This window comes from Amphibalanus amphitrite, unplaced genomic scaffold (assembly GCF_019059575.1).
Source record: "Amphibalanus amphitrite isolate SeventyFive unplaced genomic scaffold, NRLGWU_Aamphi_draft 000245F_arrow, whole genome shotgun sequence".
NCBI lineage: Eukaryota > Metazoa > Arthropoda > Thecostraca > Balanomorpha > Balanidae > Amphibalanus > Amphibalanus amphitrite.
The window spans coordinates 725,766-743,711 of NW_024881740.1; the positions used below are offsets into that span (position 1 = coordinate 725,766).

A 17,946-nucleotide genomic window follows, 5' to 3' on the forward strand; every position below is an offset into this window, starting at 1 on the left:
CTCTGAGCAATAACAGACTTCTTTGCATTGCTGTTTACAATTTAAGTTGCTTTTGGACGGTGGCTCGCAGCCCCAATATGCTGCCGCGTAACTCTATTCCAACGACGAAACGGCAACTTAGCGAGAATCGAAAATTTAACGAAGTAGGTACAACAGGAGCTGGCAAGGCTCCTGCATTGGTCTATCCGTCATGAGTGACACACCGGGGTAATGTGTCACGTCAGGGCAGAGCTGTGTTCTATGCCGTGTCTGGATTCGGGTCTAGATCGGCATCGGTGGGCACGGCCGCCCGCGCTGGCCGGACTGCCGGCGTCGCTTATGCTCGAAGGATTGGATAAACGGCGCTTGATTTATGAGTAGGTACTCTGGCTAATGTCTCTACTCATGTCTCACTTCGTCACACTGTCAGGGTGGCCACCCTGTCACTCCCAGACATGTTATGTTTTCTTTCGACCCGCTAATCTAAGTTAAACCTGGCGTCGATTCTGTTGCCCCAGCATCTGACATCAACGTATCTGAATAATGACATTGGTGACGCCTATGCTCGTCAAAGCCACCCCCAAACTTGGGCCGATGACTGTCGGGTATCCTCCATATTCTGTCTTTGTGCATACTGCATTGCCAGCCCCTGCTGTACGTATATCGTGAATTTTCGATTCTCGCGAAGTTGCCGTTTCGCCGTTGGAATAAAGTTGCGCGGCAGCATATTGGGGGTGCGAGCCACCGTCAAAAACTAACGTAAATTGTCAACAGCAATGCAAAGAGGTGTGTTATTGCTCAGAGTTTGCTTTTTGAAGAATTAACAAGTGATACGGTACGTTAAGAAGGCAGCTGTATTCTTAAAACGGATTGCTTCGAGGCAACTACCCGGAATCATTCAATCTTTTCTGAGCTCTGCTTGAGTTATTTTCTATACCATCGACACAGACCACCGTGGCAGACGCACCGATGCCATGCACTGAAACTTTCCGCCCCGAAAACATGGGATAGCTCACCCCGATCGTGTGCAATAAGACCACGCACTTATAACTTCCCACCGCCCAGCCGGCCGCCCGGCAGATGTCGTGGCGCGCGGTGCCGATAAGGCGCTGCCGCCGGCGCGCGGCGTCGAGTTCTCGCCCTTATTGACACAGGCCGGTCGGCGGGCGTAACATGGTCCTCTTTAAGCCGTTTGAGGAGCCCCTAACAGTTAATACTTTTCAGAAAAAAGGGCATCATTGGTCTCAGAAAAGAATACCGCACCACATGAGCCATGAGCCCATATACTTTTCCAAAATTCGTTTTTTTTTTAACAACCCTAAGGTGCACTTTCCGATTCAGTGTGTCATGTTTACCCATGAATTGATGTTTGAGAGGGTTTTGAACACCATTCGTCCACAAGAGGCGCATTTCAATTTTCTCCCATTGACTTACCTACTTATATATCATCCGCTTCCTCTCGTCACGGGCAACACCCTCGTTTTTTTCCGCGAAGCTCTAGCTCGATCAGGGGCCGAACGGCAGGGGGTCCGACCGACCCCCTCCCCCTCCCCCTACACATTAGAAGCTGGAAAACGCTGCACACATTCGAGGGCTAATATTGTCAATATTGACTACCGCAAAAAGTAAAAGCGGTCAACTTAGCCATTTTCGAAGATGTCGCCGTCGGGCTAAAATTTTTGACAGTGGGTCATCGGTTCGGTATGTGTTCAATCACATGCTCCATTTCCCTTTTTTCAGCACAAATGTAAGTTTTGAAGACCATCACTGATCACAGTAGCAAATGCTTCGAAAGATGGATAGTAGGCAACATATCCTGAATTTGCCGTGCTGCATGGGAAGTAGTGTTGATGAAAAAGGGGTTTTTGGTTCAGATTATTGTGGGTGCAGAATACATTGTCTGCACCCACTGGATAAATATTGTGGGTGCAGCTGCACCCTTGCACCCATGGTTCCTACGCTTATGCCTATGCATTAGCCCCTCTTAATCAAAATGCTGCAATTTTGAAATTCAATATTTCCGATTAAAGGCATTTCTCGATGTTGTGAGTGCCGAAACCGGTATTTGTGAGTCAGGGACCACATTTTGGCTATCTCAACTCAAATCTAATGTTAAGGTGGGAGGGTCCCTTTAAAAACTTAACCCTCGCCCATGTAGGGGGTGGTGCACCCCCCCCCCCCCTGAGGTTTTTCTTAGCTACACGCCGAACCGTTTCAGATAGCCTGCTCAAACTTTCAGTACCCTATGGGGGCATCCTTTGCGCAACTTTTGTTTTTTTTGTCAAGGTCATGTCAGGTCACGGAGTTATGACGTCATAAAGGGAACAACCTCCGGCCAGATTTACGCTAAATTGGAGATTGCTTCACATTGGTATAAATGCCGACTGACCTGACACACTGATGGATTGTTCATTGATTGTTCAATGAAGTGTTCATTGTGTGCTCATATTGCATTGTATATGACGAAGGTCGCAGAATAGCCCTGCACCAGTTGAGCGACCTTATTCGGTAAATACATACATACAAATACATTGATTTAGAATCATAACTGGCTGATTTGACATTGACACATTGTCCGTTGACCTTTTCAAGGTTACTAAAGGTCAAGGTCAGGTCAGTGACCTCGGTTGACCTGTAATGACTTCTTGCACTTGTATGCCTTTTCGGGGTATTTTGATGCCCTGAATTCGAATTTGCTATCCATTTCAGGCATCGTCGGTTGTTTCTTGTAGTTCATTTTGGGTCAGGGTCAGGTCAGTGACGTCACACGCCTGACGTGACCCAATGCACAAATGACCTTGCAGACTTCCGATGCTCCCAACGCATCATTTTAGAGTTATGACATCGAAATACACACCAAACGATAGAGAATTGATCAAGGATCACGATAGTGAAGGTTTCAAGTCGATATCTCTTACCGTTTTGCCGCAATCGGCGCGGAAATCTGAAAAAGTTAGATTTTTTCGAAAATTTGACCTTTGACCGGTCATAAGTAGGTCAAATGTTGACCTAGGACCAAAACATATACCACCAATCGCGAGATCTCGTTGAGAGCAATCCGTTGGTTTTTTCCGCTAAGCTCTACGACGCTCCGTTTTCAAACGCCAGGGGGGGGGTCGCACCAACCCCCCTCCCCTGCATGGGCGAAGGTGGCAAAACACCGTTTACGGGCGAGGGTTAAGACGACGAAGATATAGCCTGAAGTACACTAAATTTTATAGGTGCAAAACCTACCGCTAAAACCCGCAAGACCAGTACAGTATTTTTATATACCGGGTAGGTACTTTTAGCAGCAAGCAATATTTACATGTTCGTAGTGTAACATAATGACCCTTTCTTTAGCGGTGACCAAACTACACCTTTTGTCAGTTAAATTCGGTGCGTAATCGTCCATTTTAGAACTAACGGAATGTGTGTAGACATACCGCAAAATTATGTACAAGAATCACATAATATCTCGGCACAGGTCAGGCAGTCGGCGGTAAAGCATTCAATTTCGGCACAGCGGCAAAACGCTCCATTTTCGGCGATAGCGCGAGTAGAATCGGCTGCGCCAGAATAGGTTTAGAGGTAGCGCACGCTATTCAGCAGTAGTAAGAACCAAATTCGGCACTGTTCATTCAATTTCGGCGGGTAACCGGAGGCACCCAGATGATTCATATTTTCGGGAACGCTTCCTTAGCATCAAATGAATCCTCATACAGCTTTGTAGCTTTGAGATATTCTCAGGGGGAGAAAAGCAGGGCATTGCTTGTTAAGCGTCACAGTACCTACCTAAGATCGTTTCGCTGTTTCCCGTTTCGAATTCTGATGTGAAAATTGATAAGCTTTACTGAGTTAGTACTATTTATCCTAAATAAATAACATCTGCGGGCTGGTCTCTTTTTTATTACAGTACCCGCTCCTGTCCGCACATGGCGGACGACGATCGACAAGGCAAACGCCAATCGTTGTTGAACTCGAGGCAAACCCCGATTCTCATTCATTGAAGCACGTCTGTGCTGTTGTCACTGTGTGCCAAGTTTTTGTCCAACTCATGAGCCCATTTTACCAAAAGACCTGTTATTTTACTTCACCTTGAAAGCAACCCATCACCTCGTCAATCACACATAACACAATTATCTCCACCATGCTAGAATGAGTCCTACCAATCGGTTATCGTTGCACTTCCTGTTATCATCTCCTATTAATCAATTGCCAGCGTGAAACATCAAACATCCCTTACCTACTGTGTGCAAAAGGACACGAACATAAATTCAGCATTCCGTATCGTATCACCACGCGTCCCCTCACCCCGCCCTACCGCCATGAACACCACCAGAGGCTTAGCGCCAACATTCTAACCCGTCCCATGGCAACACTCGTAGTTGCGGCAGGTGTATCTCCCCCTCCCCCTTCCACACATCAAACAGCATCTGACCGTCCATCCGGCGCTCGGCGCATCCTTTCAACAACCGCGTGACGACACCGGGCGTCTCTGGCGCACGGGCGGGGTCAAAGTTCAGTAGTCACGTACCCTGGTTTTGTTCTCCGCCGCCTTCGTTTTAAGCAGGTGCCTATGCACTTATGTAAGTACTTCCTTGGTAGAAATTAATAGGTATGTACATTGTAATGTTTTTTTAACCCACATAAAGCACGAACATGAAACAATGCCCATCGCTGACGAATGCCAATGAAATATTCGGCCATAAAGGAGAGGGTGGAGGGCCGGAGGCATGCACATTGCACAAGTCCAGACAGTGGGACAGTGTCAACAGTAAACACCTTCAAAAACGTTTGACTTAATAACAATGCTCCAACAAGCTCATTTTGTAAGCGAGAAGTCTCTGCCTGCTTTCAAATAGCCGCCGAAATTGAATGAATATCGCCGAATTTGGTTGCTGCTGTTCTAAATGCCGTGCGGCCGTTTCCAATTACCACCGGCATCACCGAAATACAATGCGGATACGCCGAAACCGGGCGTCTTTTGCTGCTGCGCCGAAATTAAATGCTCTAATGCCGATCATCGCTATAAACGGCCGACATGCAATGCTATACTGATACATAGCTTTGCGGTTTGTCTACAAATAATCCGCTAGGTCTAAAATGGACGCGTACGTACCGAAATAAACTGACAAAAGGTGTAGTTGTTCTGATGAATATGTGCTTAAAATGTACTTCATCAGTCACTGACTCAGTCGACAATCAACATATGTCTACCTTGGTTGACCAAAAAACATCATTGAAGGTTACCCTCGCCGGCCGAGGGGTGGGGGCGGGTGCCCCCCCCCCCTATAGGTTTTTTTTCGCGATAGCTCCGAACACGCTGACGATAGAGAAATGAAACTTGGCATACCTGACCTGTTACACCACGGCGGTCCGTTCTGTACTGGTTTATTGAACCGCGGCCTCGGCTCAGGCCGTGCGCCGCGGGCCGAGTCAGGGGCGGCGCCAGGTACAGCGGCACATGAGCCACTGGCGCAGCCAGGGGTGGGGCAATCTACTACATCCCTCCACCTCAGGACAAAACATGACACTTTTGAACAGTCGCCACTAACACTTACACATATGACAGTCTCTCAGGCGGACGGAGCCGCGCACGGTCTCGCAACGCGTAACGTCCCCCGCCCCCCGGGCCGTCTCCCTCGGCCTCCGTCGCCGAGGGCGACGTCTCAGCGGCCCGTGAGGACGGCTCACGCACACATGGAGGATATCCAACACTGGGAATGCTGACATTGCGATGGGCAGCATTGCAAACATTTTGGCCAGACGTCCGCACACGGTCGAGGTGTCTATGGATCACACGCCCATCTCTGAGTCGCACTGACAGTTTCACACCCTCTCTCCCCACCAGGACACCGGGCAGCCACGTCCTCCCCCCGCCACCGCTGAGCTGGTCCACTGCAGACACAAAAACAGCATCGCCTACGGCCACCTGACGACCAACCGTGTGCCGATCGCGATACAATTTCTGTTTCGCTTGAGTCTGCCGCACTGTCGCACCTAAATCAGGCACTAGAGCGTTCAGCGGTGTTCGCATACGCCGCCCCAAAAACAACTCCGCCGGTGTAGCGCGAGTCGTGGTATGGGGAGTAGCTCGGTAATGAAACAAAAATCTCGAAACTTTTGTGTGCACAGATCCTGACTGCTGCTTCTTGAAACTGAGTTTAAAAGTTCCCACACACTTTTCAGCTAAGCCATTCGATTTAGGAGACCTCGCAGGCGTCGTTAAATGTACCACGCCGTTCCGCTTACAGAACGCTTTGAATTCCTCCGACAGGAAACACTGTGCGTTGTCCGTCACTATCGTGTGTGGCATCCCCCAACAAGCAAATGACTGGCGTAGGTGCTCCAATGTTGCGGATGTGCTAGTGCTGCGCGACGGGTACACGTCAACCCACTTTGAGTGCGCATCCACAATGACTAAAAACATCCAGCCCGACATCGGTCCACAGTAATCCAAGTGTATGCGCTCCCACGGACGAGACGGCCACGCCCAGGGATGAACAGGCGTGTTCGGCACATTGGCACGATACATCTGACATGTGTCACACTGGTTCGTCATCGCGACAATATGTTCATCCAAATTGGGCCACCATACGTACAGTGGATCTTATTAGGATCTCCAGACGTAACTAGATGGCGTTGAGCCTTAGTCGAGTCCATGTCAAATTCAAGGAGAGGTCACAACCGAGCTGGGCCCGATGGGGAGGTGGGCGGGGAGGGGAGGGGAGGGCGGGTGGCGTGGTCACGGTGCGGGTGACCTGTCAAACAGCCCCGGCGCGGTGGGGCACTGCCGATAGGCAAATGGCGCACTCCAGTGTTGTTCCATATCGCGGTGGTGGGCCGGGCGGCCGGTTAGCTTGGCAGCTTGAAAGGAAAGGATAATGAGGCGTGGTTTTGCTGTGGCCGGTTCACCTACTATTACTTATGATGCACCCAGAGTAATGCAAACGTGGCGTTGATAATGCAGCTGGCAATGGAATGCTAGCGAATGCTCCGAGCGCATAGCTATAAGGAATAAGATTATTTATGTCTCCTGAAATTTTCATTGAATATAATTCAAGCACTAGAAAGATCGTATTCGTTCGCCAGTTTTTTGACCGGCTGGCGTTTCTTGCGTAGAGCGCCCTTGGGCAAATATTTAGGTATAACGCAGGTGATTTTTTTTTTTTGCTGGTAAGACGCCTTTAGGGTCAAATCAAGCAGTGGCGGCGAACACCTTTAATGAAGTGGGGGCACTGCCGACTTTTGGTCCCATTCTTTCCATGCAACGCCCATAGGGCTAATGTTAAAATGCCAAAATCAAACGGGGGCACGGTGCCCCGATGCCCCCCCCCGTTCCGCCGCCACATGAAATCAAGTCGCTAAGAGACGATGAGGAAAAGTGGACGAACGCCACATTTCTGTGCATGAAGTCTCGAGTAAAAAAACAAAAAAAAAACTTAAAGTTATTATACGTGTAAGCTTAAAAACAAAAAGATCAGTTAATAAAAATATTTGACCCGAAATTAACTTCTGTTTTGTCTGACCATGATTGCATGTATGACCCCGGTCCAGCCTGGTTCAACTCGGCCCAACCTGGTTCGGCTCCCCTTTTTTATATAAATTTGGCCCGAACCTTTTGAATGGAAGGAATCACAAGGACAGAGTCCCCGCTAAGCTGAGCTTGTTAACCCGGCACCGCCTGGGCTATTTCCGTACCCACGACAGCCTGGTGGGAGGGGTGTCGGATCCGACCCCCGGATCCGATCGGATCCAACCCCCCCCCCCTGTTATCTCGAGAACCAATGGTCGTATCGAGCCCCGCGAGGCGGCGTTCGAAAGGTCTCTACGAGACATTCCCAAAGCACTCTTAAGATTTTAAGATTGAGGTCAACTTTCGGGTCAAGGTCAGGTCAAAGGTCAAATTCTGGGGTTTTGCATGATTAGGCTTACGGACAGCGGAATCGATAGCTGCTGCTCAAAACTCACCAAAAATGACCTCAAAGGCCTAGTGAAGGTACCATGTGCGTATAGGGGTCATACTAAGTACGGATCAAGGTCAGGTCAGGCCACGAAAGGTCATGGTTTTGACCTTCTGCTACATGCGCGTGCGACACATGTTTTATGACTTATTTTTCACGCCGAATCCGATGGTAATGGTTATATGTGACCCCAAGTCACTGTGCTAGTGAAAATGTGCATTGAAAGCATAAAAAATCGTTTATACCATACATAACTAAACGAGGGCTAAGAAAAAAGGTCAATTTTTCAACTTTTTGTTTTTGACATAAAAATGCACTTTTCTAGACGAGCTTTGTCCCAGGAATCTAGTGGTGCCATTTGTTTTCACATGCAATGTTCAGAAGTGCCTCTAATTCACGAAAATGCTTATGACGTCACCATGCCCTATGCATGTTGGAGCTATTTTTTTACAATTTGGGGGTCAAAAATCAAGATAGAAAGTTGAAATTTGGGACATCTAATGTTCTAATAAAGCTCTATAACATATATTCCGGTTTTTTGGAAATTCTCAAAATTTTGGATTTTATTAGCTGTTTTCCAAAAATATAGTTTTTTGAATTTTTAGGGGTAAAAAAAGCATTTTATGGAAAATCCGAGATAGCCATTTTAAAGAACTCGTTGAGCTGTGTCTATTCATGTCCTTAATTTGCAGTTTGCTTTAAACCTTGATTTTTGGTGATTTTTTAAACATTTACCACTTTTTGACTGAAAACGCCATGTAGTTACATCACTAAAATCGATATATCTAAAAAAAAAATTGGAAAAATTTTCTTGCAAATTACACAGGAGACGTCAAATTGATGGGGGAGAAGGTATGCCAAGTTTCAAGTTGATAGCGTAAGCGGTTCATGAGTTATTCAAGAAAAACGGAGGGGGGGTCGGATCCGACCCCCCCCCCCCCTCCCCCCAGGCGGTCGCGGGTTAACCCTCGCCCGTAAACGGCGATCTGCCACCTTCGCCCATGCAGGGGGGGGGTTGGTGCGACCCCCCCCCCTTGGCGTTTGAAAACGGAGCGTCGTAGAGCTTAGCGGAAAAAACCAACGGATTGCTCTCAACGAGATCTCGCGATTGGTGGTATATTTTTTGGTCCTAGGTCAAAATTTGACCTACTTTTGACCGGTCAAAGGTCAAATTTTCGGAAAAATAGACTTTTTTCAACTTTCCGCGGCGATTGCGGCAAAACGGTGGCAGATATCGACTTGAAACCTTCACTATCGTGTTCCTTGATCAATTCTCTATCGTTTGGTATGTATTTCGTTTCCCTAGCTCTAAAAATGGCGCGTTGGGAGCGCCGGAAGTCGGCAAGGTCACAGTCGGCGGCAGAAATTCGAAAAATCAAAATTTAAATTTTTGAAATCTGATTGTATTTTTGGATTTCGGAGGTCCATTTGCTCCCTATAGAAGCTAATATTGCTGCATATTCCCATGGAGGTGACAAGAATTAGCAAAATAGTGGTTCGGGCGCTTTTCAAAAATAGTACCGGACGCTGTTCCTCTTGTGACGTCATAGCTCCGTGACCTGACCTGACCCGGTCAAGTTTCTTATACCATATGATAGCCAATACTTGCCCCAACATGCATGGGAAGTTTCATCACGATCCATCAACCGATGACCGTACCACCGGCAGGAAACCTCGGGCGTTGGCACTCAGTTTGTGAAAATCCGGCCGGAGGCTGTTCCCTTTGTGACGTCATAACTCCGTGACCTGACATGACCCGGTCAAATTTTTTTTTATCACAAGATGCGCAAGGTTTGCCCCATAAGGTACACAAAATTTGGCGGCGCTGCGCGCCGCCGTTTTTCCACTATTTCCGAAAAACCTCAGGGGGGGGGGTTGCACCAACCCCCCCCTACATGGGCGAGGGTTAAGCGTTGACCCTGCCATCTACCCTCCGATCAAGCAATTCCTGGTCTATTGCAGACTATGGTTTTGAGGTTTAGTCTATAGCAAAATGGTCTATGGTTTAGAGTCCAAATTTTGACGTGCGCATTGCGCACATAGCCGCGCACGGCCGGTCCCCTCACTGACTTCGCCTGGCAGCGGCCTGCCACCAACCACAACCATACCCGTCAGGAGACTAAAAAACGTCAAGCACACGTCGCGTTTCGAACCCGGACTTTTGCAACCGGGACGTGCGCCTTCACCACATGGCACATGGAGTCCAACGCTCTACCGACCGAGCTACCGGGACGGACATTTACCTTGGGGTTTCGCCTCGTGACATTGACAGACGTCAGACACTTTGGCCGAACTTTAGCCGAAACACTGAGCAAGCTGCGCAGGGCGATAGGTGCTCGTAACGTTGAGGTTGGGTAACCTGTGAGCTGAACGCGATGTCGTGAGTTCGAGCCCCACTCCCGGGTCTGGTTTTATCTAGACACCACCAAAACCTTTCCTTCTACTGCAACACAGCTAAGCACGATGACATCTTTCCCCAATATCTTTCCCTAATATCCTCCCCAAAAGTCAAAATATCATCGCTTATAAACGTTTAGCTAAGTTTCATTTTTTTAGGAAAATATTTTTGGTCATTTGTCTGAAGCCATTTCAACTCTTTTTTCTTTTCTGATTCTTTTCGACCCGATAAAACCCACCAAAACTGAACGTGCCAAATTAAAAATATCTAACTCAAATAACAGTTTAGAAAAGCCTCATCATGCATCATGAAAAGCATCATGCAACTATCGACTGAAAAGTTGCATGCTATGAATACGTCCTAGATTTCAATCAGTAGCGGCAGAACACCTTCGATTAGGGGGGGGGGGGCACTGCCAACTTTTGGTCCCATTCTTTCCATGCAACGCCCATAGGGCTAATGTTAACCCTCGCCGGACCTATTGGTTTTCTACATACGCGCCGGCCGAGGGGGGCGGGGCGGGTACGACCCCCCCTCGCCGTTTCGCCCCTGGTGGAGCTAGCGCGTCGCGGAAAAAAAAACGAGCGTGTGCGCCGTTACGAGACGCAGAGATTGGTACCCGATTTTAAGGTCTTAGGTCAACCGGTGACCTCTGAGGTCAGGTCAAGTGCCCCAGGGTACGGTTCAGTTTTTGGTGAATAACTTCGCAAAAAAAAAACGGCCGCAGAGCCGCGATTTTGGCAGCATCGTGTTCTCCTCGCTCAGGCGCGTCGAATGATATACTTTTTGTTCGGGTCAGGTCAACTTGGGGTGTTGACCTCAGGTCAAGGTCAGGTCAGCACCCCCAGGTCACGAAGTTGGTCGAAAGAGGTCATGTCGCATATCATTCGATTTGGCAGGTCTTCCTGAGTCCATTGGTGGCTTTCTCGACTCGCTAGCTCAATTTGATCGGGAGTTATTGACGAAAAATTAAAATGACCTTGATGACATCATAAATGACGTCACGGAAGGTCAACATTGCAAAAGTGACGCATCTAACCTTGCAAGGAGTGCATCAAATCACGATTCTGTGTGCTTGAGATAGTTGGAGATCGTTCCCGGCGCCAGAATAGCAGTTTTCATTTTTTCCCCATAGACTTATAATGGTGAGGTCACAAAAATGACCTGACCTCATATGACCTTTAGGAAAAATCCGAGATATACAAGTTGTGAGACTCATAATGGATAGGTACTAGATCCTGCAAGTTTCATTTCCCTGTGACATCTCCTCTGGCAGTGAGGGCGTTGCGAAGTTGCGACATCTGAAGACCGTGCAGAGGTTCACTTATGACGTCATAGGTCAGTGACCTGACCTGACCCAAAAATGCGGTTGGTGTCAAAAGATGCGGCTTGGATCAAAGGTCAGGTATGCCAAGTTTCAGCTCTATCGCCAGCGTGTTCGGAGCTATCGCGAAAAAACCCTATGGGGGGGGGCGGCACCCTCCCCCCCCCCCCTCGGCCGGCGAGGGTTAAAATGCCAAAATCAAAGGGGGGCACGGTGCCCCGGTGCCCTCCCCGTTCCGCCGCCTATGATTTCAATTATCATTGTTCAACATTTTGGCTGGAACTGACGCTGCCTCTGGCTTGCCCGTTTGTTTGAGATAATGATTCCCTTCAGTCGCGTTCTTGCCGGTTCCACATGAACAGGATACCACCATACCGGAGTGAACGCAGCCGCAACCATCATCCCCTCCCCTCAGCCTCGGCGCAGTGGCGGGCGGCCCTGGGCGGCCCACTCCCGGCGCTACGCACGCCCCATGCGCCGTGATACCGCGTCACTCCCCCTCCCTCCTTCCCCCACAATGACCGGTGACCTCACTTCCCTCGGGATTTGGACTCGCCCTACCCCGACCGTAGCGCCACGTGGTGGCTCTGGAGATCTTAAATAGACCCACTGTACATGCGCGCAAAAGCTTTTGTGCGTGACTCACCGTGATGCCCCTCATGTAACATGGCTAGTACCCGTTTCCTCCCCTGAGTCGGAACGATGACTCGGGAGCCCCACAAGATGCACCCATCCTGCACACTGAGCTCTGCCGCCCGACTTTTGAACGGCTGGAACTCGGGGCCCAGCGGCGCCGACTGCTGTGGCCACCCATCTCTAACAAAGTGTAAAACCGCCGAGAGCACTGGGTCTCGCTCTGTCCAACTGCGGATCTGAGCCACAGAAACCGGCGAATCATCCAGAAATTCCAGCAAGTGAATGGTCTCCGCCGGCACGGGACTCACGGACGTCACGTCCCCCGGCACCGGCAAACGGCTCAGAGCGTCACAATGAACCTGTCTCGCGCCCGGTATATACTCCAGATGATAGTCATATGACCCTAACATAATCGCCCAACGGATCACTCTCGGCGAAGCCATAAGCGGGAGGGGTTTCATCTCGCCAATTAAACCCAGCAGGGGCTTATGATCCGTTTGGATAACGAACGTCTTTCCAGCTAAATAAAAGTGAAAATGTTTGACCCCTGCCACCACCGCTAAGCCCTCTCTGTCAGTTTGCGAGTAACGCCGCTCCGTCTCATTGAGCGTGCGCGAATAATACGCTACTGGGCGCTCGCCGGACGGCGTCTTTTGACTGAGGACACAACCGATCCCCACCGGACTGGCGTCACATGCCAGCGTGATCGGTAACTGAGGATCAAAGTGTGCCAGAACGGGAGGGTTCCGTAACAGGCGCTTGGCATCCTGAAATGCCTCCTTTTCCGCGTCCGCCCATCTCCAAACAGCATCCTTTCGCAAAAGAGCGTACAGTGGTGACAGCGTAGTGGCCAGACCACGCAGAAACTTCCCATAGAAGTTAACCAGTCCCAGCCAGCAGCGCAGCTGGGACACATTTTCCGGCTCCGGGGCCGCTGTGATCGCCTCCACTTTGTCATCTGTCGGCTCGACACCCTCACCACTGATCTGATGACCCAGGTACACCACCCTGTGAGCTCCGAAAACGCACTTGTCCTTGTTAAGCCGCAGTCCGGCCTCACGGATACGCGTCAACACCGCTCGCAGTGCGACATTATGCTCCTGCAGCGTCTTACCCGAGACTACGACATCATCCAGAAAGACGCATGTCCCTGGGATACCCGCTAAGAGCACCTCCATCGTTCTTTGGAAAAGTGCTGGTGCGGATGAATAACCAAACCCAAGTCTCGTGGGCTTCAGTAAGCCTTTTAGAGTGTTGACGGTAAGATATTCTCGCGATTTTTCGTCTAGAGGGAGCTGATTATAGGCCGATTTGAGATCAACCTTTGAGTACACCGTACTCCCCTGGAGCTTTGCTGAGAGCTCTTCAAAACGCGGTAAAGGATACTGCTCCACCGGAGCCGCTTTATTAATGGTCAGACGGTAGTCCCCACAAATCCTCACTGACCCGTCAGATTTCGGCACTAGCACTAGCGGTGCCGCCCACTTACTCGATTTCACGGGCTCCCACAAGCCCCGATCGATCTCGGCCTGCAACTGGTGCTCCACCTGCTCCCGGTACGCCAGGGGCACCGGGCGAGCCTTGAAAAAGCGCGGCTGAACTCCGGCATCCACCTCGATGCTCACCGGATCGCCCGCGTAGCGTCCTAGTTGTGGGCTGAAAACATCATCAAACTCAGCCACGAGACCCTCAATCGACGCTTCGGTAGACAGCCGACAAATAGCTGGCCAGTCTAGTCGGAGCTTGGCCAGCCAGTCCCTTCCCAACAAAAACGGACCTGAACCTTCCAGGATAATCAGAGACAAATCAGCAGCCTGACCCTCATATCTGACCTGTACCTGCACCTGTCCCACGCTCGGCAATATCTCGCCACTGTACGTTTTCAGCACTTTGGTACATGGCTGAATCACCGGTCCCCCTTTAGGCCAAATCTTTCGGTACCCCTGCTCTGAACAAACCGATAGCGCTGCCCCAGTGTCTACCTCCATTCGTACCGGTTTCCCATCCACAAACACATCAACACACAATGGTGGTTTCCGCTCGGTCCCACCAATCTCACGAGATTTGAACAGAAAATACACATCATCGTCCGGCCCCTGCCTTACTTCCCCAGGCTCACCACCAGACACGTCACCTGAGACCGTACCTTCCAAGTAAGCAGGACCCGATTCCTCTGCAGCTGCGCGGCACTCCCCGGCAGCGGCCGCTCCCGACGACTGGCGCGTGTCCATCACCCCGGAGCCGTGGTTCTCAGTCCACGGTCCGGGCCCGCCGCCGTCTCGGAATGCCTCCAGACCATCGTCGTCGAGATGATACACCCGCGGAGACCAGCCGGCACGACAGGCGGCTCGCACGTGCCCCACAGCGTGGCACCGATAGCAGCGCAGCCGCCGCGCCGGACAGTCCTCCGTCTCCGCGTGCTGCTGTCGCAGACAGTACGGGCACTGCGGCTGGCGGAGCGCGACACCCCGACGCCGTCCGCTGTCGCCACCGCCTCGTACCCGTCCTGGTGAAGATCCAGTGAAGATTGCAGCCTCGCCACCCGTCCTGGGACTGGGCTGCTGCAGATTCCGCTGCTGGCCGCTGCTGATCCAGCCACCGCGACCGCGGCCGCGGCCGCCGCCTCGACCTCCAGCGCCGCCCCTCCTGGCACCGTGCCAGCTGACCGCGTGGATGACGTCATCCGCCGCGACCGCTCCGCTCAACAGCGAAGCGTCTGCGTCCGCCGCCTCGCTGAGTTGGGCGATGTCAATAGCCGACGCCAGAGAGAGATGTTGCTCCTTCAGCAGCTTGGCTTGAATATGTGCATTTTGAAGGCCGCACACGAACCTGTCCCTCAGCATTTCCTCCAGTGTTTCACTCAGAAAATGACAGGGCTTGGCCAACCGACGCAAACGAGCCACAAATGCCGAGACAGACTCTCCGTCTTCTCTCACGGCGCGATTAAAGCTGAACCGTGCCACGATTGCTGAGGATGCCGGCTCAAAATGTCCCAGCAGGAGTTTGATGATCTCCTTGTAGCTAAGTGAGCTCACCGTGGCCGGCGCGATCAGGTCCTCGAGTAGGCTAAACACGTCACTGCCCACCACACTCAAGAAGATTGCTCGTCGACGCACTTCTTCCTCTTCCTTTACACCATTAGCGATGAAAAATTGTTCCATGCGCCGTGAATAGGTCCCGAAACTTTCGGCCTGTGGGTCGAACTCCGCCATTCTCCCCACACCAGCCATCCTTGGCTAGTTCCACGCGAACCGCGCGTCCTCGTCGCCAATGTTACACCACGGCGGTCCGTTCTGTACTGGTTTATTGAACCGCGGCCTCGGCTCAGGCCGTGCGCCGCGGGCCGAGTCAGGGGCGGCGCCAGGTACAGCGGCACATGAGCCACTGGCGCAGCCAGGGGTGGGGCAATCTACTACATGACCTTTGATTCAAGCTGGATCTTTTGAAACCAACGGAATTTTCGGGTCAGGTCAGGACCAGGTCACTGACCTATGAAGTCATAACTGAACCTCTGCACGGTCTTCAGATGTCGCAACTTCGCAACGCCCTCACTGCCAGAGGAGATGTCACAGGGAAATGAAACTTTCAGGATCTAGTATCCATTATGAGTCTCACAACTTGTATATCTCGGATTTTTCCTAAAGGTCATATGAGGTCAGGTCATTTTCGTGACCTCACCATATTACCTAAGTCAACGGGGAAAAATGAAAACTGCTATTCTGGCGCCGGGAACGATCTCCAACTATCTCAAGCACACAGAATCGTGATTTGATGCACTCCTTGCATGGCTGGATGAGTCACTTTTGCAATGTTGACCTTGTGTGACGTCATTTATGACGTCATCAAGGTCATATTATTAGTGTTTCGTCAATAACTCTTGATCAAATTGAGCTAGCGAGTCGGGAAAGCCACCAATGGACTCAGGAAGACCTGCCGAATCGAATGATATGCGATAGGACCTCTTTTGATCAACTTCGTGACCTGGGGTGCTGACCTGACCTTGACCTGAGGTCAACACCCTAAGTTGACTTGACCCGAACAAAAAGTATATCATTCGACGCGCCTGAGCGAGGCAAACACGATGCTGCCAAAATCGCGGCTCTGCGGCCGTATTTTGCAACGTTATTCACCAAAAACTGAACCGTACCTTGGGGCACTTGACCTGACCTCAGAGGTCACCGGTTGACCTAGGACCTTAAAATCGGGTACCAATCACTGCGTCTCGTAACGGCGCACACGCTCGTTTTTTCCGCGACGCGCTAGCTTCACCAGGGGCGAAACGGCGAGGGGGGTCGTACCCGCCCCCCCCCCCCCTCGGCCGGCGCGTATGTAGAAAACCAATAGGTCCGGCGAGGGATATTTTATAAAGAAGTATCATTATTGCTTTCAAGTCTGCTCATATAATGACCATACCTATATTAGGTATACGTTGAAAGAATGGTTTCCTCAAAACCATGCCAGTACCGAGAAACATCGGTGAGGCGTTTTACCTCGGCGGGGCGACTTGTCCCGGTCTACCTTATTTCAAATGATGAGTCACTTGGTGCAATTTGTGCAGACGGTAGTTATTTATACCTACTTCATCACCTCTTGCACAATCCCCATGATGGTCCAAGCCCGCCGCGTCTCGGGGCAGCGCCGGGGACGACGACACCGCACGCCGTCTCGCCACTCCGCGGGGCGTGTGTACATACGGGGCATCCCGCGGCCGACCGAACCGCCGACCCACGTGCCTGTCTGGTTTCGTGGGTGTCCCAGAGGAGCATCAGTGTTTATCCCTGGAAGGGGCGACAGGAATGAGGAAGGCACCGACGACCCCTTTCAGGTGTTCCCCTGCTCGTAGCAGGTACTTTCCTGAGACATTGGCCCGACTCGGAAACTACCGGGATGCCACTGATTTCATTGGCCCGGTGCCTGCCATGTAGACAGGTCCTAACTAGCATGCAGTACCGATAGCTATACGCTGCCAGCACATCGCAGCCTCTTATCCGATTCAAGTCCATCTCCATCCAGTGAAATAAGTTCTTATTAGGATATGACCCATAAATTATACTGTTGGTCATGGCCGACTTTTCGAAATTAGATAACGTATTTTGCCTCAGACTAGCGATGCGGTGTTTCACGCCGGCTTTCTCTACTGGAAATACCGTCCACTTCCCGCAGAGGTTGTGTGCTACCATTGGCAGTAAATAGCAGTCACAGTGTCCCGTGCCGGCCCGCTGCTGTCAGCCACCTTCCCGCCTCCCTGAGTCGCGGCCGACCGACCGACCTGGCGGCCGGTAAACAGTTTTGCGAGCGGGCGACTGTGGCGTTTATTTACGGGCCCGCCGAGCCGCGCTCTGGTTTCTCTCGCTGTGCGAATCTGCCTCTCGTTTCCACGCACAGCGGGCTAGGTAAACTGCAGACAGGCGCGGCGAGGGTGGGCGAGGGGCTCTGTCAGCCGCACCTGAGCCGCCAGTCGCCGGTACAAGGCCAACTGGCAGACGCCGTGTAAAATAGGCCCCTGCTGCTGACACCCACTTTGGAGCGGGCGGGGTAGGTTGACGCTTTGTCTTCTGTTTGGTGAGTGATCACTGATCAGTGCTCCGCACATAGATGGATGATGCAATGGCACGGGAGACAGATTTGAGACTGATCATGCGCCTGTCTTGTTTTGTACTCGT

General features: G+C 51.1%; 1 protein-coding gene across 1 annotated transcript; it reads right to left on the bottom strand.

Annotated features, from left to right (window-relative positions):
* Nucleotides 1-13,470: 13,470 nt before the first annotated feature.
* On the bottom strand, nucleotides 13,471-15,695 carry LOC122386292. The gene is made up of 2 exons (XM_043375355.1): nucleotides 14,430-15,695; nucleotides 13,471-13,939 (listed from the first exon to the last, which is right to left on the bottom strand). The coding sequence occupies exons 1-2, from the start codon at nucleotides 15,511-15,513 to the stop codon at nucleotides 13,929-13,931; spliced, it is 1,095 nt and encodes a 364-aa protein (XP_043231290.1). The 5' UTR covers nucleotides 15,514-15,695; the 3' UTR covers nucleotides 13,471-13,928.
* Between the last annotated feature and the right edge of the window lie 2,251 nt (nucleotides 15,696-17,946).